Consider the following 20,830-nt stretch of genomic DNA (forward strand, 5'->3'; position numbering starts at 1 on the left):
TATTTGTATTATTAGTGTTATTATTATTTATTATTTATAATTTGTATTAGTATTTCTCTCGGGGGGTCTGCTGCGTGCGTGCCGTACCTTGCGCTTGCTTGGACGAGTGGAGCAGCGTGAGCTGCCCGCACGTCTTGTCGAGCGTGGAGAGGATGCTCGAGAAGCAAAAATTGATGGTCGGCCTGCGTTCATCATAGAGTGAGCAGGCGTGACACCAAATAATAATAAATCATAAATCATAAATAATAACAATAACAAACGCACGAATGAGGGACCGCGCGTACATGTATTCCTGGATGGCCGCGGGAGGACGCTGAGGGAGGTGGGGTCCGCTCTGCGACGAGTTGGAGTCGCGCAAGCCGCTGCCCGTTTCAAGGTTGGCGACGATGGTGAGGAGACTCTGGATGCCGATGCCCACTCGCCTGCGTGCCACCATGATGATGATGATGATGATGATGATGGGCGTCAGATCAAGCTGCTTCCACGTAGGGAAGCGAGTGTGGATGGTGGTTGAGGTGTCGCACGTACTCTGGACAAAACGGCTCCGAGCGAAGCAAATCGAAGATGATCTTGTTGATGGCATAGTCGAGCTTCTTCTGTGCAATGACGGCGATGATATCGATGTAGATCGTGTCCGTCACCTCGTTTTGGCCCTATTGGTAGAGGCAACAACGTTGTTGTCGTCGTTGTTAAGCAGTGAGAATACTCTCCGGGGGAGGGGGGAAGTGCTGGGGTAACAAGAACAAGAACCTTCCATGCGCCGGGCGGGAAGATGTGCGAGGTGATGGTGGAGAGACGCTTGGTCTGCTGCTCGCCGGGTTCGGTGTGCTTCGTGAGGTAGGTCAGCAGAATGACGTAGAGAGACTCCAGTGCGATTGGCTTGTTGGCCTTGTCCTGTTGACGCACACGCAACACACGACACGCGGCACAGTCGCGTGATGTAAGCATTGCGTACGTCATCAGGCGCACACGCACAGCTTCGCTCATCCACACCAAATGCATATGTAGATATATACACACACAGTACAGTATAGATAGATATGTACGTGTATATGTATATGAAGACATATGCATATGGTGGGGAGGGGCGAGTACGAGAAGCAGAGAAGGTAATGAGGGCACCTTGAGCAGCTTGGTGAGGGTCTCGACGAAGGGCCAGAACTGCTGAAGGAAGAGAGAGCTGTCGCTCAAACACAACAGGTTCGCGAGCAGCGGGTACCAGGTCTTCACCACCGATGGACAACGCGGACGGCCATGTTAGTGCACAGCCCAACAACAGAACAGCAAGAAGAAGAAGAAGAAGAAGGGCACCTGTATGCTTCGGGACTTCTTGATTTTTTTGGAGTAGAGGACGAAGATGGAGGAGATGAGCGAATGCCACGCAGTGTAGTCCAGGCCGGGATTGAAGGGCTGCTGCTTCACCAGCGGCGTGAATATGGAGACAATAGTCCTCGACAGTTGCGTCTGGCGTGTGGAGAGTGCGTAGTGTCAGAGAGCTAGAGAGAGATTGTGGCCGTCGAGGCACAGACTACTCGTGCGGAGCGAGTACCTTGAGGGTGCGCGATTTGTGTTTGTACAGATCAAAGAACCGCGCTACAAACGCGTGCGCCTGGTCCAGCCCCTGCCTGGTATCCAGCTGTGTGGGCAGGAGGAACGCAACGGACGACGTGAGATTTCAGGAATCCAAACGCACGCGCGCGCCATGTTCAGCAGCTTAATAATAAATAAAAAGAGAGAGAGAGAGAGAAAGAAAACGCGTGGTTACCCTGAGCTGGATGTAACGGACGCCCTCGAGCATGGCCGTGCTCTTGTTGAGCTGCGGCCCCTTGGCCGAGGGCGACCCGATCTCGCGGAAGAGCATCCCCGTCATTTGCGCCAGCCTGCCATGGCCACGTAACAACGCCGATCAGCCGTCAGAAAAAAAAATAGAAATAAATAAACAAGCAAATATAATTTAACTAGTAAAGGACTAACTAAAATCATCGCCGGAGGGCGCGAGAGAGCACAGACCTGTGCCGCGAGAGGAGACCGAGGATCTGGGCGTAGAGCTCGGGGATCTCCCGGCGGTTGGCGGAGAGGGCCTTGAGCAGGCCCGAGTCGACGCTCTTGCTGGGCTTCTCGACGCCGGGCCGGAAGTGCTCGAAGCACATGGTCTCGAGCTGGGCGGCGAGGTCCTCGTCCAGGCCGGAGCCGCTCTCGAGCCACCCGAGCGTGTCCTTGGCCGACGAGTGCTTGAGCACCGCCAGCAGCGTGATCCCGAAGATGTACTCCACCGCCAGCTTCAGTCGCTCGTCCAGCACCTGAATCGTGTCCTTCGCCGACACCTTGGCCAAGCCGCTGTGAAGAGAAACACAACAATTATTATTATTGACACAAACATATTGGCGTGACGTTAGAGTTTATGGTGCAACCAAATGATGCATCATGGGAAGAATTCTAGAGATATAAGTACGCGGGCGGCTTGAAGGTTTGGCTGGCGAGGAACTGCTGGTTGGACTTCCAGTTGATGAGCGCCCGAATGAGGAACGGTACGCAGTTCTCGGACAGCTGGCTCAGCGCTTCGACGAGCTGGCTGAAGATGGGGTCCTCGGCGGCGTCGAACACATCACTCAGAAGCGAAATCGTGTCCTGTACGACACGTGATAAAAAGAAAAGAAGAAGAAGGAGAAGGCGGCCCCAACAACATACAAAAAGAGCAGTGAGCAAATAAAATGGCATAAAAACACGACATAATACAGGAAATATTAGAAATATTATTTAATTTAATTCAAATAAAGCTGTTGGAGGAGGTTGTGTGCGTACGATGCGTTCGGTCATGATGTCCTCGATCTTTTTCCTTGCCAGGTCCTTGAACTCGCCCAGCAGCGTTTTGAAAATGAAGTCTGAGGGGGTGTCTTTGTCCTTCACGATGATGCTGCCGCGAGGGGACGATGAACGCTTAATCTTCTCGTCCGCCTTGAGCGTGAGCGCAGCGCCCCACTGGGGGCGTCCATCTTCCTCGACCGATGCTCGATTAAGGGGCAAGGTGGAGGCGGCCCGCCCAGACTGGCCACCAAGGGCTGAGCAGGTGCTGCCAGGCCCCCCTTCTTATCTTTGCGGCCCATACCCGTTGAGCTCCTCTTCCGTCCCTCCATCCTTGAGCCAGTTGCTCACAGAGCCGGTAGAGAGAGATTCAGATCTAGATACGGTCTCTCTATCAATTGCCAGCAAGTAATTCTCAAGATGAAGATGGCTGAAAGATGGAGATGGCACGTAGCGCCGCGCGTTTCGTCGCGCCAACCTCAAAAATGTAAGGTGGCGGCCCACGCCGGCACATAATATTCCCTTGTGAACTGTCGACATCGCACGTGACAGTGCAACCAAAAAGAAGAAGAGATCAAGGTGGAGAGAGCCAACAACAAGGCGGATTATTAGGATCGGCTCCCTGGCGGGAAGGAGATCCGGCGATTCTTGACGCCCACACTCGAGAGGACAGCAGTCGCGGCGGAGGGCACCGGCGAGGTGATGACCGAGGGCAGCGGGATGTCGGCCACCGAGCTCAAGGGGATGAGCGTCTTCGTGATTCGTCGCAGCTGGTAGTCCTTCTGCAGCGCCCACTCCTCCAACCGCTTGGCCTTCAGGGCGTTCTGTGCCTGCGAGAGCACGCGTCCATCCTTCTCGGGCGTGATACACAAATATCGACTGTACAGGCTCTGCATAGCAATACCAACCACCACCAACCGCCACCGCCACCGTGCTCATAAGCGACACGCACGCATGCAACGTGGGAGATGGAGCCAGTGGTTACCTTCAGGCCAAAAAATCCCTTACGGATGGGAATCAGCTCCCACTTTAGCCGAGAATGAGAAAGTGTGAGAGTGAGACAATGAGGCGCGAAGCTGTGTTTTTCATGGGAGAGTGGGCGGGGAACTAACCTGTTCTGCTTCTCGTGGCACGCCCTGGTTGGCAACCACCATGCCGTCATTGAGTCCCGATAGATAATAGCTGAGCGGAGAGCAACACGTGGGCGAAGAGTGAGCAAAGCACAATCAGTATCCGTGCCCTGACTCGGGCACACATGCAAGCTATGAACGGGTTGCCAAATGTATGTGTTGGATTTTACCCGTGATAGCTCAGCAGTGTCCACTTGTTGGAGGGAAGCCGCTCCACGATCCACGTTTCCCACGGCCCGGCTCGCTCCCGGTTGGCGATGACCTGCGGATTAAGGCAGTGCCAGGCCGTAAGGAGTCAGTCATCCATTGTTCAAGGTGGCGGGAGGAACCATGAAGGCAGAGAGAGAAAGAGATATACCGAGCGGTTGAGTTCGGCGGAAAGGTAGCGGTGGTGGCTGCCGAGCAGCTTGACGCGTTTGCGCACGGTGGTGAAGCCCCAGAAAAATCGGGCGTCCACGGGCAGCGGCTCGTCGAGCAGTACCAGCTCGCCCGTGTCGACTTCCACGCACAGCCACGGCCCATCGCCTCGCTGGCTCTTGAGGCCCCACACCCCGCGTCGAATCTGGTGATCATAACGTGATCGATCAGTCGTCAGCTTCCGTTCATTCACAACAACAACAACAACAACAACCGCCGGTGAGCAGGGCAGACGTGGAAGTGAAACCTGGTAGATGACCCAGAGGCAGTTGAAGTTGGGCTCCTCGATGCTGGCGTTGACCACGAGGGGAGAGCGCGGCGAGCGCGACCGAGGGCCAGGGGCAGAGGCAGAGGAGGTGAGTAGTGATGACGTCGAAGGAGGAGTAGCGCCGGTGATCGGTGCGGAAGGTGGGCGAGTAGAGGAGCTTGAAGGCGAAGGCGAAGGTGGTGGCGGATCGGGCTGTGCGAAGATGGGTGGCATGCTCTCCACACCCAAGTAGCGCCCGAGGTGGCTCTTGAATCCAAAGTAGTACATGGCATCCATGTCCTCCCCTTCGTCGCCGTGAATGGGCAGAAAATCGCTACTCGCCCCCAGGGGGCCGCGGTCGAGCGAGGATGTGGAAGATGTTGATGTATTGGGGGAAGGCGTTCCGTTCGAGTCGCGAGGGGAGGCGGGCAGCAGGTCCTTCTCCATGAGTTCGCGCGAGGCCCTCAATTCCATCTCCGCGCGCTCATTCACTTTAAAGATTTCGAGGGTCCATGCCTCCTTGTTGAGTAGAGAGATGCGAGGGCGGTTGGCAAAGACGCTCCCATCGCGTTCGGTCGAGAGGAAGGTGCCCTTGTGCTGGGAGCGGATGAAAATGTCCTTAATCGCCAGCCCGTTCCTCACCACGTGCAGACCGCCCACCACGGACGCCCTACGCGCGGGATGAGAGCTTTGCCAGTCTTCCTCCTGCGCTGCCTCCATGGCCGATTGAGCTTGCAGAAGCCAGCTGAAGCTTCTCTCTCCAGCGACAGACGATAAGAAAAGCTCGAGAAAAGAATCTTTTCCTGGCCTTCACGGTTTCCGTTCCACCAATTTTCTCAAAGTCCGCAGCGAGAAGGTGACACGAACCACTTCGGCTTGTGCTCTTGTCGAACATCTGTTCAATCTTGTGTCCACTCCGAAACATGGAAGGGCAAGTGCAGGTCGTGAGGTCCAAAAAGAACACGCCACAGCCCCACTGGCATCAGCCCGCCGATGGCGTCGACAAGGGTATGCAACATTTCATCTCTCTCTCTCTCTCCCCCGGCACCGGTCCCTTCTGCGTACTGGGTGCATAATCGCATGTCACGATTTTACACAATCGGAAAATGAGAAAAATGGGAGCGATTGCTGACATTTAAATGTTGTTTATGGTTCTGCTCGACACAGGATTGCAAGTATTGAACAGCCTGAAGGTGGACGCCAAGTCGAACGTCCTGGTGCCGTTCCGCCCGCAACACGGGAACCTCATCAAGTGGTACATCTGCGGCCCGACTGTGTACGACTCGGCCCACTTTGGCCACGCCAGGTAAACAACAAAACCTCCCCACCCCCCAGCTCACCTCGCCGCCGCTTTTGTCCAGTGTCCCACGCGAGCCGCTCATCACGCCGCGACCGCTCACCTCCATTCCTCTCGTCTCTCCGCCCCATATTCAGGAACTATGTCACGTTCGACGTCATCAGGCGCATCCTCGAGGACTACTTCAACTACGACGTGTATGCGGTGATGAACATCACCGACGTCGACGACAAGATCATCCTCCGAGCGCGCAAGAACCACCTCCTGAAGCTGTACGAGGAGGCGCACGCCACCCTCACCGCGCAGGTGTTTGAGGACATCGCCGAGGGCTTCGGCGACTACAAGAAGGACCTCGAGAAGAAGATCCAGGAGCTCGAGGTCGAGATCGCGCAGCTCGTGGCCCGGAAGAAGAAGAATAAGACCTTCGAGAAGGAGGCCGAGAAGAAGCTGCTCGCCGACAAGCTCGCCCTCGTGCCCGAGGCTGAGGCCGCCGTGGCCAAGCTGCGCGAGCGCGTGGCGGCCGGCGACGACAAGGTGCCGAGCGCGCTGGCCTTTGCCGAGGTGGGCAGCGTGCGCGACGTGGTGGCCGACCTGCTCGACAAGCGCGACGGCCACTCGATCACCGACGAGCGCATCTTCCGCGCGCACGCCGCGCGGTACGAGGAGGAGTTCCTGGAGGACATGAAGGAGCTGGGCGTGCGCGTGCCCGACGTCATGACCCGCGTGACCGAGTTCATTCCGGAGATTGTCACCTACGTGCAGCAGATCGAGGCCAACGGCCTGGCCTACGAGTCCAACGGCTCGGTCTACTTCCACACCGAGGCCTTTGCGCAGCGGGGCCACGCCTACGGCAAGCTCGAGCCGTGGTCGGTGGGCGACGGCAAGCTGCTCAAGTCCGGCGAGGGCGCGCTGTCGGACAAGAAGGGCGACAAGAAGGCGTCGGAGAACGACTTTGCCCTGTGGAAGCAGTCCAAGCCGGGCGAGCCCTCGTGGGACTCGCCTTGGGGCCGCGGCCGCCCCGGCTGGCACATCGAGTGCTCGGCCATGGCGTCGGACCTGTTCGGCGATAACATGGACATCCACTCGGGCGGCTCCGACCTCCGCTTCCCGCACCACGACAACGAGCTCGCCCAGGCCGAGGCCCACTACGGCTGCAAGCAGTGGGTCAACTACTTCCTCCACTCCGGACACCTCCACATCGACGGCCTCAAGATGTCCAAGTCCCTCAAGAACTTCATCACCATCCGCGAGGCCCTCCAGACCTGCTCCCCTCGCCAGGTACCTCTTCTTCCCCCCCCCCTCTCGCTGTGTGTGTGTGTGTTGCTCACAAACTCCACACGTGGTGCAGATGCGCCTCTACTTCGTGGGCACGTCGTGGTGGAGCGTGATGGACTTTGACCGGAAGGACGGCATGAACGAGATCATGAACCGAGAGAAGACCCTCCTCCGCTTCTTCGAGAACGTCCACCAGATCTTCCTCGACGAACAGGTACCGCTCCTTCGCACGATTTGCTGACGTCAGCAATCACACACAACGCTCTCGAACCAACTCTGATCGGGCGCGTCAATCAGAGCACCGGCAAGGTGGGCAACTCCGCGCAGAAGTGGAGCAACGACGAGAAGGAGCTGCACGCCAAGTTCCTCAAGGCGCAGGAGGCCGTCCACGCGGCGTTCTGCAACAACTTTGACACGCCCGAGGTGCTCCAGCAGCTGTTCAACGTGGTGCACGCCGCCAACGCCTACATCAACAGCCGCAAGGCCAAGGAGGACCAGCAGCCGCCCAAGGCCCTCCTCCTCAACAAGCTCGCCTCCTACGTGGCCCACATCCTCGGCGTCATGGGCATCGAGTTCCCCGAGCACGGCTACGGCGGCTCTTCGTCGGCCGCGGCCGCGGCGTCGTCGACCGGCAGCAAGGAGGTGCTCGACGTGCTCGCCACCCTGCGCAAGGACGTGCGCACGGCGGCCAAGGAGAAGAAGCCCCACGCCGAGTTCCTCCTCATGACCGACCGGCTGCGCGACGAGGTGATGCCCGACCTGGGCGTGCGCCTGGAGGACGACGGGCTCAACCTGTGGACCGCCGTCGCGCCCGAGGTGCTCAAGAAGGAGATCGCCGACAAGAAGCGCAATGCAGTCAAGGGTACTATTGAAGCATGACTCTTCTTGGTGTTCTCGTGAGTGCCAAGGGGACTCACGCACACGCCTGCTCGTGTGTGTCGTGTGTGTGTGTGTGTGTGTGTCGCGCTATGCAGCTGTGGTGGACAAGAAGACGAGGCGGCGAGTGGTGTTGGTGCGAGATCTGAAGAACTTTGAGGATGCCAGCCGACCGCCGACGGAGCTGTTTGGCGAGGGGCTCTACTCGCAGTTCGACGCGCAGGGCGTGCCCACCCACGGCGCCGAGGGCAAGGAGCTGAGCAAGAGCGCCAAGAGCAAGCTGAGCAAGGAGTTCCAAAAGCGACAGAAGGACCACGCCAAGCTCCAAGGCCAGCTCCAGGCCGATCCCCAGTTCCTGGTCAAGCTCAAGCAGGAGCTCGACGAGATCGACACCTTCCTCGCCCAGCAGGCCGCCCAGTAGTTGTAGTAGGGTTGACACGTCTGGTGTAAAAGCTGCTACACCCACTCCCGTTTCCTCTACTTGCTCCATCCAGGCACTGAAAGGCAAGGTTTGAAGTTGATTTCTCTATTTAGTGTAGGAGGTGGTATTGTACTACTGAAACAACAAGAGGTGGTGATGAGCACATGGTGGTCCTTTACGAGGACTTCTTGCCCTTGCCCTTGGCCGCGGGCTTGGCGGCCGCCTTGCCCTTGCCCTTGGCTGCGGCCTTGGTTGGACGCAGTCGGGTGGCTGGGCTGCCACCGGCCTTCTCGAGGAGGGCGGCGCCTTCCTTGGCGGTGTCGGCCATGGTCGACTGCTTGACGAGCTTCTTGGGCGTGGCCGGCTTCTTCTTCTTCTTGGCCTCGCTTTCGTCCTGCTTGGCCTTGGCGCTCTGGCTGCGTGTCTTGCCCATCGGGCTGCCGCTCCCCTTCACCAGGAAGTGCTGGGCCTCCTTGGCCACCTTCAACATCGACCCTCCCTTCACCAACTGAGGGACTGGCTTGCCCTCTACTTCCTCCTCCTCTTCCTTTTCCTCCTCTTCCTCTTCCGCTACTTCTTCCTTTTTCTCTTCGCCTTTAGCGGCCTTCGTCGTTTTCTTGGCGCGTTTGGCGGGGCGGGGCGAGGACGAAGAAGGCTTGGCAGAGGTGGCGAGGCGGGAAGAGGCGCGCTTGGCCGGGCTGCCCGCGGCGCGGTCGAGGAACTGGCCGCCCTCCTTGACCACCGCCGCCATGGTGTTCTCCCTCTTGAGCTTGGCCGGGCTTCCGGCAGTCTTCTTGGATGTCGTCGTTTGGGCCTTGGGCGCTTCTACGACTTCTTCCGTCTCATCTTCCACCGGCCTCTTCCTCTTTGCGACTCTCTTGGGCGATGACATTCTTCTTCCTTCTCCTGTGCGCTGTTCTTCTTCTCGTCTCTTCCGGCTTCTGGGCCGCAGCAGGTGACGGTTGTGCCTTCTCCTTTGGCGCGTTCGGTTTTGCCAACGTTCCTTTTTTTCTTTTTCTTTTTCTCATTTTCCCAAATTCCTTTTATTCTGTTCCAGAACAGAATAAAAAATAAAAATAAAAATAACAAGCAAACGATGATGCGCGCAAGTGATGCGTGTCGCGGAGCGTGCCGGACGACGGCGTGGGCCTCCTGCCTGGCACCGTGCATGCGGAACCTCTTGCCGCGGTCCCTCGCCTCCCGATGTGCCAGCACCAGCACCCACCACGCCATGCCCCACGCACTACGGCCCGCAGTACCGCTACGTGGTGGCGTGTGGCCTGCCCCGTGCCAGCCGCCTCTGCGGCTGATGTGGACCTCGCGCCTCCCCTACAGCTCCCTACGTGGTACGCCTGTTCTCTCTCTCTCTCTCCCCCCCCCCATCAGACCGTGCGTGTCGTGTCGTGCTGTGCGGAAGCGAGGCCCGCAGGCTGCTGACATTAGGTCGCGGCCACAGAGAGAGGCGCTCGGGAGGCGGCCCAAACCGACTCGAGCACGAAGAAGAAGAAGCAGCAGCAGCAGGCGAGGAAGCACGAGGGTTGGGACGAGGGCAAGGAAAAGAAGATGAAGAAGAAGACGATGACGAAGAAGAACGGGAGGACGGGCGCCGGCGGTGGCCAGCAAGGGAACGCATATGGCGCCGCCACCGCCGGTGTGCCACCACTCCGCGCACTCACCACGGGCGTGGGCCAGGTGGAGCGCGACAAAGGTGCCGCCCGCTTACTTTCCTTGCGTGCGCCGGACGGCGGTCTGCGTGCGCGATGCGCGTGTGTCTCGTGTGTGTGCCGTGTGCTATTCATGAATTGATCCCTCCCCTCTCCCTTGGTGTTGACGTCGTGTGGGGGGGCGGGTCGTACAGATGTGGTGGCGCTCCGCCTGGAGGCCTTCGTGCGAGATGCCAGCGTGCAGCGAGAGGTGCGTGCGCGCCTGGCCGCTCGCGCGCTGCAGGCCGACCAAGCACCCCGCGGCGCTGCAGCCGCTGCCAACGACGACGACCACGAACGCGATGATGATGATGATGAAGGCGACGGTAATGAAGAAGCGGAAGAACAAGAAGAGGGCGCAAGGGGCAGGAGGCGCGTGCAAGAAGTGAAGGGCCACCGTTCGCGAGGCGAGCGCGTGATGGGGCTGCTGGGCCGGGAGCGGGACCTGGAGGCCGCGCTGGCGCTCTTCGAGGCCCGCACCACCTCCGACGACCACCTGCGCCGCATGCCGCCCGCGCTCCTCTCCCTCCTCGCCGACCCCAAGCGCACCCACCACGGTGCGCCGCCACCGCTCGCTTTGCTCCACTCTGCATCGCTCCCAACTCATTCGTGTGTGTTGTGTGTTGTGTGTGTCGTGTGTCGTGTGTCGTGTGTGTCGTGCAGAGTGTGCGGAGCCGCTGATGGAGATGTTTGTGGAGTTTGTGTGGGAGCACTACTACTACGGGCGGCCTCTGAAGTCGTCCGCGGGCGACGAGGGCGGTCGCGGAGCAGTCTTGCTCCCGCCCGCCGACGACCTCCGCGCCGAGACTGATGAGGAGGAGGAGGAAAAGAATGCGTGGCGCACGTTCCGGCGGATGGCGACCGACCTGCGGCACCCGCACGCGTGGTACCCGCTCGCACGCGCCCTCCCCGGCGGCCGCCGCATCGTGCTCCACGTCGGACCCACCAACAGGCACGCACACGCCCGCGCCTTCCCCTCTCTCGTGCGGCACCGCGCGCGTGCGTGACGCACTCACGCTGACGTGGCGCGTGGCAAACACGCGCGACGCATTAGTGGGAAGACGCACGAGGCGCTGACGCGGCTGGCGGCGTCGCGGAGCGGGGTGTACTGCGGGCCGCTGCGGCTGCTGGCCGAGGAGGTGTTCCGGCGCATGAACAAGGAGGGCGTGGCGTGCTCGCTCCTCACCGGGCAGCGCGTCGTCACCGACCCCACCGCGCGCCACCTTGCCTGCACCGTCGAAATGGCCGACGTCGCCAGGCACGTTGCACCCCAGCTGGCCAGCTCACCTCACGCACCCCAGCTCACCACATAATCTCGTGTGTGGTACTGTCGTGTGTGTGTCGTGTGTGTCGTGTGTCGTGTGTCGTGTGTGTGTCGTATGTGTGCCGTGTGTGTGCAGTGAGGTGGAGTGTGCGGTGATTGATGAGATCCAGATGCTGGGGGACCAGGATCGCGGGTGGGCGTGGACGCGCGCCCTGCTGGGCCTGCCCGCGGCGGAGGTGCACCTGTGCGGCAACGAGTCCATCGTGCCGCTGGTGCAGAAGATCTGCCAGGACACCGGCGAGCGCCTCCACGTCCACCACTACACCCGCCTCTCGCCCCTCGTCGTCTCCGACACGTACCTACCCACCCACATTCCCGCCCATTCCGCCATGACGGGGGTCAACGACGCGTTGGCTGGCGTGTGTGGCGGTGACGTGGCGACTCGTTGTTGGTTGGGTTGCAGGCCGCTCGGGCGTAAGTGGTACAAGTCGCTGCGGGCGGGCGATTGCGTGGTGGCGTTCTCGCGGGCCGACATCCACACCCTCAAGCGCGAGATCGAACGCAACACGCGCCACCGCTGCTGCGTCGTCTACGGCAACCTCCCGCCCCAGACCCGCGTCGAACAGGCAAACACGCACCCCTCGCCTCATTCATTCTTGAGATGCCGCTGCTGACGTGGCCGCACTCTTTACATGAAATGGTGCGTTGTCGATGACGCGCAGGCGGAGCTCTTCAACGATCCGGCGAGCGAGTACGAGGTGCTGGTGGCGAGCGACGCCATCGGGATGGGCCTCAACCTGAACATCTCGCGCGTCGTGTTCTCCACCCTCCACAAGTTCGACGGCCACAAGCGGCGCCTCTTGACCGACTCGGAGATCAAGCAGATCGCCGGCCGCGCCGGCCGCTACCGCTCCATCTTCCCCACCGGCGAGGTCACCGCGTACGCCGCGCCTTTCCTATCAATCCTCCAGGCTAGCTGCCGCCGCCACCACCAGCCACTACGACTGGCGCTCACTATGCAGCGTGTGTCGTGTCGTGTCGTGTCGTGTCGTGTTGGCCGGTGCAGGTTCGACGGCGCTGATCTGCCCCGGATTCGGCGGGCCTTGCTGCGCGAACTGGAACCACTGCCGGTGCCGTGCCCTCGCCCCCCCCCCGGGCAGTGTAACGCCTCGTTGTCTAGCGCTCATCCGGATGTCGTGTGTCGTGTGTGTCGTGGCCAAACTACAGAGCGCGGGGCTGGCCCCGACATTCGAGCAGGTGAGCATGTTCTCGCGCGTCTATCCGCAGTCCCCCTTCTACGAGCTCCTGGTACGCCTCTCCGCTTTCTCTCCACCAGCCACCAGCCACCAGCCACCAGCCACCAGCCACCAGCCACCAGCCACCAGCCACCAGCCACCAGCCACCAGCCACCAGCCACCAGCCACCAGCCACCAGCCACCAGCCACCAGCCACCAGCCAGCCACCAGCCACCAGCCACCAGCCACCACCGCGGCGCTGATCTTTTTGGGGTCAACCGGGGGGGGGGTGCAGGACGAACTGACGCTCAAGGCGGCCGTGAGCAGCCACTACTTTCTGTGCGGGAACGACGACCGGGTGTCGGTGGCCAAGCTCATCGAGTCGGTGCCCCTCTCCCTACGCGAGCGGTTCAAGTTCAGCATCGCCCCCGTGCGCTCCGACGATTCGTCCCTCATGTGGCACCTCCTCAAGGCACGCAACCACAGACACACACGGCAAACGAACCTGACACACACGACAGACTGAAGCTTACGAGCGCTTTCTCGTCGTTGTCGTCTTCTTCTTCTTGGCTTCTTCCTTAGTTTGCGAATAGCCACGCGTCTGAGGGCGAGGTGGAGATGGATCTGCGACCTGAGAGGGGCGACAGCAAGAGCGGGCGGCTGGCCGAGCTGGAGAGCTTCCACCACGTGCTCGACCTCTACCTGTGGCTCTCCTACCGCTTCGACAGCTTCACCGGGCGGGACCGCGCCATCCGCCTCAAGCAGGAGACCGAGCAGCGCATCCAGGAGCTCCTCGTCAGCCAGACCGAGGCCAGCAAGCAGAGTACTCTCTCTCTTGTGTGTCGTGTGCTCTACGCACTTGCTGAGTCTGGGCACCTCGTCGTGTTCTTTCTTTTCCCCGCGCCGGCTGCAGGTCGCGCGCAGAAAGGGTCGGCGCTGGACCACATCAAGGGCCACCTGCAGCGGCAGCAGGAAGGACAAAGAGCTGCGGAGCGGCCTCCGGTGGTGCTGGGCACGACCACGACTGCTGCAGGTGGAGGCGAGCGGAGGAAGGCGCGGCGCAGAAGCAGCGAGGCAACCGGCACTGCCGCACCCTCGCCGCACGAGCCCGCGCAGTGGGCACAGGCACTCAACGCCGCACTTGCCGCCAGCACAACGCATCGGAAGGGCACCCCCGCCAAGGCCCAACGCAAACGCAACTCGCGGGAGGAGGATGACGAAGATGAATGAACGTGGTCATCCGTTCGCTCACAACCAGCAGCAGCATGTTCATGTCAACAACATCAGCACCTGTCTGGGGTGGACCCCCGTGCGGTATAATTTTTCGTTGGGAAGCGAAGCGATGTGCGGGGAGGGGAATGAAGGTGGTGGCGCGGGACTGGAGAGAGGGGCTAGGAGGTCTCGGGGTGGTCGTCGGGGTGGGCGAACTGTTCGGTGACGGAGAGGAAGGAGGCCAGCTTGAACACGATCGACAGCACCACCGGGTGGGCCAGGAATTCCCGCGGCAGCGCCGGGCGCGAGGCCGGCAAACACTCCGGCTGCGACACAAGGCGCGTAAGAAATAACACAAAGCCGGCGAAGAAGCAAGAAGAGAAAGAACCCGGCGAGGGGTACCTTGGAGTGGCATTTTCTGTGGAGGTAGAGCACCGAATGGCAAAATATGAACCGCAGGATGAACGCCTGCAGGAAGTCCTCCTCCAGGAACTGATGGAACTCCCGCGCTGCATTGCGTGTCGTGTCGTGTCGTGTCGCACCGCGACGGTCACGTGTCAGACCAAGAGGCTCTGGTCGACGATGGCTGTTGGTGGCTTGGTTGGGGCGGGGTGGCCGCGTACGTATGTGGGGAAAGTTCCAGAGGAGCTTTTGGACGTCGTCGAAGGAGGACTGGATGTATTTGGTACACTTGTCGTAGGCCTCCTGCGTCACCGCCTGCTTGTTGATCACCACGCAGAACCCGGCCAGCGGGTCGTGGAAGAACAGCGTGAACAGATTACCTGTCCGGCACATTCACACAGACACCACTCGCGTGAGTGAGTGCGTGAGTGGGTTGGTCGCGTGCAAGTTCATTCTATGTATATAAATATATACCCTTGGTCTGCAGGGCACCCGTGGAGACGGGCGAGAGGAGGCACAGGAACGGCTGCCCGAACGCGCTGTCGATGGTCTGCCAGGCCCACCACTCCCGGTGAGTCCACCATCTACTGGATGGAGAAAATAGAAGGGAAAAAGAGAAGGAAAAGAGAGAAAGAGAGGGAAAGAGAGAAGAGAGAGAAGAGAGAGGTACCCGGAAGGCGGCCGAGTTGTCGGATTCGACGATGAGGAAGAGCTTCTTGCGGGTGAAGGGCAGCAGGTCGGCCGGATACAGGCACTGCGAGGCGTAGGCCCCGCTGCCCCCCGCATGCGATGAGGCGACGGCCTCCTCCCCCTCTCCGCCGCCGCCGCCGCGCTGCGGCTGCTGCTGCTGCGATTTGTGTGCGCTCCACCCGCCGGCCATCGCCACTCCGCCGCTGGTTCGCTGCACGCCCCTCTGCTGCGGCACCGGCGCCTGCAGCGGGCTGCGCTTAACGGCCGCCGCTCCCGACTGCTCGGTGGCCTCGGCGCCCTTGCCCTCCGCGGCCGGTGGCTCGTCGGGTCGCAGGCCATCGGCGGACAGGTAGACCAGCAGCACGTTGTTGTCGTGCAGCTCCTGGACGACGACGACGACGATGGCGATGATTGGTGGTGATGCCGATGCTCGTCAGAATTCCAATCATATTCAAATGTATGAATTAATGTAGTAGGCGGGGGGGGGGAGGATGGGTGCCTTGAATGCGGTGGAGAGGAAGACGAGGAATTGGGAGAATGTGGGCCGGTAGAGCAGGAACTTGTGCGGATTGCTTCGCTTCTTGGCCTTGTCCTCGCCCTGTGTACCACGTGCCACCACGTCATTGGTCGAATTCATGTGGCGTCGTGGAAATCACACGTTTGGGTCGACACACGACACACACGATACGACACGACACACATTGGGGGGGGGGCTGCGTACGTCGGGGGAGTGGTCGAGGGAGGGCCGGGGGAAGGCGGAGCCGACGCGCTCGCGCTCGAGGACTTGCATGACGCGGAACATGTCGAGGGTGAGTTCGCTGAACTTGACCTGGTGCTGGTAGTTGCCCACCAGGATGGCCTCCTGCAGGCGGATCTTGCCCTCGAGCCCCGACGGCGGCAGCTTCAGCCGATTGGACAGCGCGGGCGCCTCCTTGGCCCGGTCCGAGATCGCCAGCGGGCAGTCCACCTGCACCCCAGTGCCGCACACGCACACACACGCAACACGAGACACGCGTTAGCTCGCGTCGTTGCGCCGGGAGAATCGAGCGAGCGAGTGGGTGGGCGGGTGGGTGCCTGGAGGAAGAGGTTGATCTCCTGGAGGACGAGGCGCCAGGCGGCGGCGTCGGCGGGTTTGAAGTCGCGCACGTAGTCGTCGACGAGGGTCTGCAGTTCGTCGACGAGCTCCACCACGAGCGCTCGCCGGTTGAGGAGCAGGCACACCACTATGTACCGCGCGTAGTACCGTAGCTTCTTCACCACCAGCAGCGGACTGCCGTGCGGTCATAGCCACCGACCAGGGGGAAGCGTTAGTGGGCACACACACGCGCGCGCGCGCGCACAGACACACGACACAGCGTGGGCGCGAGCATACTTTTTGGTCTCGAACACGTCCTTGAAGTAGTCGCGGAGGCGGATGGCCTCGTAGAACACAAACGACTCCTCCAGGTACGTCGTCTCGCTCGTCCTCAGGCTATCACACCAGCCAGCAGCCACCCACCACGTGGCCCCGGGTCAGCACATGTTTTTGTGCCATACGTGTGCGCACATGTGGTTGCGCCCCATTGATTGGTGGAGGAAAGGGTGGTAACTAGTAGTGGTAGTAGAGCTGGCCGATCTTGGAGGCGATCTCTCCGATCTCCCTGCACACGCGAAGTACACCCCCCCCCGATTGATGAGCTACTCCGCTTTCAAGAGAAGCGGGAGAGAGGGAGAGAGAGAGAGGCATACCAGCGCTTGAGGCCATATATGTCTTTGTTCTCCAGCACCGCTCTGCGCTCGACAACCACACAACCACCCAGCACACCGCACCACAAAGAGACCGGTTTAAGAGGAGGTGCGGTGGCAGGCGGACCCGGATCAACGCATGCTTTGCTGGTGCGCGTGCGTACCGGTGCTGCTGCTGATATCTCCACAACTGGCGGTGTGCGATGGCGGCAGAAACGAGCTTAGTAGCGAGCAGGGGCAAGTAGAGAGGAGGAGCGGTACCTTGGTGTAGATCTCGAAAGTCTTTTGGAAGTAGGGCTGCCAGTGTCGGCCAAACTGCGGCAAATCTCTGTACACGACATGTTTGATGGATGTAGCGTGTTGGCGGGGTGGAAACTGAAGTGCAGATTGGTGTTGTGGGGGGGGGGCACCTGAGGCCAGCAAAGAGTTGTTGGGACTTTTCTACCAGCAAGAAGTACTCCTGCACCGTCTTCTGGCTTTCCCGCTCCATGCTGTGTGTGGTGCTATTATTATTATTGTGGCGCTAGGTGTTGAGATGGCTTGCTGCTACTACACTACTGTTGATCGCTCGTCCTTCACGCAAGTGCCCCAATGATGTCGGAAAGGGCTGCAGCGAGAACAGCCGAGTTCTCGTGGTGACCGCGCGATGGAGATGGAGAAGGGCGTCTTGTTCTGTTCGTTGTACAATCGATTTCGATTTGGGTGTGGTCGGGCGGAGAAACCAACGGTGAAAAGAGGCAAAGAAATCCCATTTTAATCAGCCGGCCATCACGAACAGCAGAAGATGGTGTGGGACTGCGTGCAAATCTTCGCCATTTCCTTGGCCAGCGCGGTCACTGCCGAAGGTGCACTCGCCCTCCTCAATTCTTTCTTTTTGATGAAACCAAGAGAGTGCCGACCGATTCAAGAGAAATGCTGACGTTCGTCCGTGGGGGGGTAGTGCTGTCGTGGCTGCTCATCTACCGAACGGAGAGTTACTCCAGTCTGCAGGGCAAGGTCGAGAAGCTCACCAAGAAGCGTATGCACACTCTCCTTTTTCTTTTTGATGGAGGGAGGCGCTACTTCGGTTTAATTGTTATTTATTTATTAATCTTTTGCTACACCCCTCGTATAACAGTGGAGAAGAAGAAGGACGGCCCTCAGAGCATCGACAAGAAAAAGAGCCGTGACAAGCGCATCGTGCAGTACGAGCAACAGCTCCAGGAGGCCAACCGAGATCTCACGCAGTCCAAGATGAAGTCCATGTTCGTCATCGGTATCACCCTCGTGTCGCTCTTTGGCGTCATCAACTCCAGCTTCGGTGGCCTCGTCGTGGCCCGGGTACGCACCACCGCACACGGCACACCACACACGCGTAGCATGACACACGCACCACCGCACACGAATGTGGCCTGACGTGCGTGCGGTGGTGTGCGAACGTGTTGCCCGATGCGTTGGCCATGAGCACAGCTGCCCTTCGAGCCGATGCCCTTGGTGCGCAGCATCTCCCACCGGGGCCTTCTGGGTGTCGACTACTACGAGTGCTCAGCCGCCTTCATCTACGGTACGCGTCGCCAGCTCTCTGCCGTGTGTTCCTTTCCTAATGCACTATTTTCCTCTCTGCACTGGTGGTGGTGATGCTGCTGCTTCCAACAGCGCTGTGCAGCATGAGCCTCCGTACCTCCGTGCAGAAGGTGCGCACTTCTTCCCCTCTCCTGGCCCTCCGCGCCGCCATACTAACGCTGCGCTATGCCGCATTGTGTGTTTGTATATTTCTATTTTTAAAATATCATAGCTGTTCGGGTGGGCTCCTCCCCCGGGCCAGGACAGCATGTTCGGCACTCCCGGCACCCACTAGCGGGTCGGTCCGAGAAAGATAAAATGACCAAATAAAGAAGACCCTTTTATTTATTTGGCCAATCCTTTTTTTAAGGTCCTATTTGTGCAGTTATGTCGTGTCGTGCGTCGTGTGTGTCGTGTGTGTGTGGTGTCGTGTATGTGGCCCACGGCTCGTTCACCAACGACGTGGAGGCCTTGTCCATGTACGCTTCTCTGCCTCCGCCGCACACAGCACGACACGACACGACACGCAGTGCGGCGCGATTCATCAGTCGCGCACACACAGTCTCCGCTTGTTCGTGGACTTCCTGCATCCCGCTCCAATAAACACGAGGTTCCAGTGCGCTGCCTGAGGACACCGGTTTTGTGCGTGCGGTTGTGTTCTCACACGTTTGCTGTGTTGGTGGGTTGTAGGGAGCGCTGAGCGGAGTCGCTCGACGTGCTGGTGCCGCCCGATCCCAACCACCCCTTACGCACGCAGGTACTTCTTTCACGACACACACCACACACACGACACTTCTTCCCGCATAAACAAACAAACCAACTGCCCAACAATCCAGTTTATTTATGGCTGTTATTTGGGCTGCCTAGAAGCCACCGACGATGAAGCGACCACTGTCCCGGTCCCACGAGAGGAGGACCTTGTCGGTGGAGTCGTTGAAGGTGACCAGGGTCATCTGGGAGCGGGCCACGCGCTTCAGGTTCTGGGTCATGGTGCCGGGCGCAGTGCGGGCGCCGATGAAGATGTAGAAGCTGGTGCTCGACGGGAAGACCTCGTACTCGTCTCCAATCATCTCGCAGGCGAACAGTGGGGGCATGACGGTCCATCGGTTGTTGACCTGGATGTCTTGGGCCAGACCGAACGCGAGCGCGCCCGTGTCGTTGTTGAAGACGGCCAGCTCGTTCTGGGCCAGCCAATCGCGAGGCTGGCGAGTGTCGAACAATCCGTCGTGAAAGCCGTAGAGGAAGCCCAGGTCGACGTGGTTGCGCCAGTTGCCCATGAAGATCTGGCGGCCCTCGGCCAACGTGGTGACGCTGGCGTAGATCGAAATGCCCCTCGTCTCGTTCCAGGAGAGGTAGTTGTGGATGAAGGGGCTGGTAACCGCGGCCCACACGGTGCTCCAGCAGCCTGGCGGGGCCTGCTGGGCCAGCAGAATGGCCTGCTGCGATTCGTGCAGTTCGGTCAAGGTGACAGGGTCCAGATCGATTTGGACCTGGTAACTGGCCGCGCTGCAGGTAGTAGCTAGAGCAAGGGCCAGGACCGCCACCACGAGAAGGAACCTACCGGTGTGCGTCATACTTGTGCTTCTGTTGGAAAACAACAACAGGCAGTTTTCTTGCGGTCAGGCCCGACAACCGGGGTTTGGACAATTTGCCCACTGGCCTATTAATTGCCGATCCAATAGCCGCAAGTCAAAGGTCCGGAAAGTTCCGTGACGAGCCCAATTCCTGCTCCTTTTCCAAGGCCGCTGATGATTTTTTCGATCTCCGCCAGTGATCATCACGAAGGGTGGGTGTGTGTGGTTCAGTGCACACAAGGCTGCAGCAGGTAAGGTTAAAGCCTGGCAACGTGGCATGCAGCACACATGAGCTCAGAAAAGTGGAATAATGATGGCTGGGGAGGGAAGTGGAAAGTTCTACTGGTTGGGCTTGTGTGGGAGAAGAGGAAGTGGGTGGTCGTGCACTTTTAAACTCAGCCTGCGTTGTGCAAGCACACGACTTGTTGTGGTCGTTGTTGTTGTTGTTAGAGGGGGGGTCAAGAACACACGACACACACGACACACACACGACACTTCGCCGGCGCCACCGCAGCACCTTCAACCAGCGTATCAGAAGGAATGGGCTGCGGGCGACGTGCGGAGGCGGAGGCGGAGGCGGCAGAGGAGGAGCAGCAGCCGCAGCCGCAGCAGGCGCTGGCAGGTCGGCGGCACGTTGGTCGGCAGCGCGTTGGTCGGTGGCACATTGGTCGGCAGCGCGTTGGTCGGCCTGGGCTGCTTTTCGCTCCAGTCGGCGTCGGCGCAGTCGTGACTGCAAGGTCGTCCTTGAGCTTGCGTAGCGCTCTGCGCACGCTCTCCATGTTCACTGCACGTGTCAGTGCAACAGGAGCCACAGATGATGAAGGAGGAGGAGGCCGAGATGGAGGCCCTGATGATGACCAGGGCGACCTGAGGCTTGGGCAAGCAAGGACAGTGGGCGGAAAGTTGAGGTGGGGTGATGGGGGTGCCAAGGCCCACCTTGCCCAAGCCTCAGGTCCCCCTGGTCATCATCAGGGCCTCATCATCCCCCTGGCCAGCAGGGTTTCCACCCACTGTCCTT

General features: G+C 60.0%; 8 protein-coding genes and 1 pseudogene across 8 annotated transcripts; 3 read left to right on the top strand and 6 right to left on the bottom strand.

Annotated features, from left to right (window-relative positions):
* Positions 1-3,134, bottom strand: part of ACA1_392410 — an 11,741-nt pseudogene extending 8,607 nt beyond the window's left edge.
* A 276-nt stretch (positions 3,135-3,410) lies between these two features.
* Positions 3,411-5,316, bottom strand: ACA1_392520 (uncharacterized protein; the record flags this gene model as incomplete). The annotated part of the gene is made up of 6 exons (XM_004336773.1): positions 3,411-3,692; positions 3,788-3,829; positions 3,915-3,984; positions 4,103-4,194; positions 4,291-4,494; positions 4,597-5,316. 6 exons carry the CDS (start codon positions 5,314-5,316, stop codon positions 3,411-3,413), a joined length of 1,410 nt encoding a protein of 469 aa, XP_004336821.1.
* Positions 5,317-5,519: 203 nt separating this feature from the next.
* On the top strand, positions 5,520-8,465 carry ACA1_392530 (cysteine-tRNA ligase; the record flags this gene model as incomplete). Its single annotated transcript, XM_004336774.1, has 6 exons — positions 5,520-5,604; positions 5,764-5,902; positions 6,031-7,171; positions 7,242-7,382; positions 7,466-8,030; positions 8,143-8,465. 6 exons carry the CDS (start codon positions 5,520-5,522, stop codon positions 8,463-8,465), a joined length of 2,394 nt encoding a protein of 797 aa, XP_004336822.1.
* Positions 8,466-8,640: 175 nt separating this feature from the next.
* Positions 8,641-9,357, bottom strand: ACA1_392540 (uncharacterized protein; the record flags this gene model as incomplete). Its single annotated transcript, XM_004336775.1, has 1 exon — positions 8,641-9,357. The coding sequence occupies one exon, from the start codon at positions 9,355-9,357 to the stop codon at positions 8,641-8,643; it is 717 nt and encodes a 238-aa protein (XP_004336823.1).
* Positions 9,358-9,774: 417 nt separating this feature from the next.
* ACA1_392550 (helicase conserved Cterminal domain containing protein) lies at positions 9,775-13,897 on the top strand (the record flags this gene model as incomplete). Its single annotated transcript, XM_004336776.1, has 14 exons — positions 9,775-9,811; positions 9,922-10,173; positions 10,324-10,379; positions 10,413-10,725; positions 10,832-11,151; positions 11,230-11,430; positions 11,603-11,787; positions 11,896-12,049; positions 12,155-12,372; positions 12,499-12,562; positions 12,660-12,740; positions 12,963-13,097; positions 13,250-13,490; positions 13,581-13,897. The coding sequence occupies 14 exons, from the start codon at positions 9,775-9,777 to the stop codon at positions 13,895-13,897; spliced, it is 2,574 nt and encodes an 857-aa protein (XP_004336824.1).
* Positions 13,898-14,058: 161 nt separating this feature from the next.
* On the bottom strand, positions 14,059-16,534 carry ACA1_392560 (uncharacterized protein; the record flags this gene model as incomplete). Its single annotated transcript, XM_004336777.1, has 10 exons — positions 14,059-14,205; positions 14,282-14,388; positions 14,503-14,661; positions 14,756-14,831; positions 14,952-15,353; positions 15,495-15,569; positions 15,693-15,938; positions 16,076-16,241; positions 16,344-16,442; positions 16,518-16,534. The coding sequence occupies 10 exons, from the start codon at positions 16,532-16,534 to the stop codon at positions 14,059-14,061; spliced, it is 1,494 nt and encodes a 497-aa protein (XP_004336825.1).
* A 25-nt stretch (positions 16,535-16,559) lies between these two features.
* On the bottom strand, positions 16,560-17,186 carry ACA1_392570 (uncharacterized protein; the record flags this gene model as incomplete). The annotated part of the gene is made up of 5 exons (XM_004336778.1): positions 16,560-16,611; positions 16,700-16,741; positions 16,861-16,886; positions 16,958-17,024; positions 17,107-17,186. 5 exons carry the CDS (start codon positions 17,184-17,186, stop codon positions 16,560-16,562), a joined length of 267 nt encoding a protein of 88 aa, XP_004336826.1.
* A 294-nt stretch (positions 17,187-17,480) lies between these two features.
* ACA1_392580 (transmembrane and coiledcoil domains 1, putative) lies at positions 17,481-18,555 on the top strand (the record flags this gene model as incomplete). The annotated part of the gene is made up of 5 exons (XM_004336779.1): positions 17,481-17,541; positions 17,637-17,714; positions 17,814-18,016; positions 18,146-18,239; positions 18,332-18,555. 5 exons carry the CDS (start codon positions 17,481-17,483, stop codon positions 18,553-18,555), a joined length of 660 nt encoding a protein of 219 aa, XP_004336827.1.
* A 546-nt stretch (positions 18,556-19,101) lies between these two features.
* On the bottom strand, positions 19,102-19,812 carry ACA1_392590 (uncharacterized protein; the record flags this gene model as incomplete). Its single annotated transcript, XM_004336780.1, has 1 exon — positions 19,102-19,812. One exon carries the CDS (start codon positions 19,810-19,812, stop codon positions 19,102-19,104), a length of 711 nt encoding a protein of 236 aa, XP_004336828.1.
* Positions 19,813-20,830: the final 1,018 nt, after the last annotated feature.

The sequence above is a fragment of the Acanthamoeba castellanii genome, assembly GCF_000313135.1.
Source record: "Acanthamoeba castellanii str. Neff unplaced genomic scaffold scf7180000084740, whole genome shotgun sequence".
NCBI lineage: Eukaryota > Discosea > Longamoebia > Acanthamoebidae > Acanthamoeba > Acanthamoeba castellanii.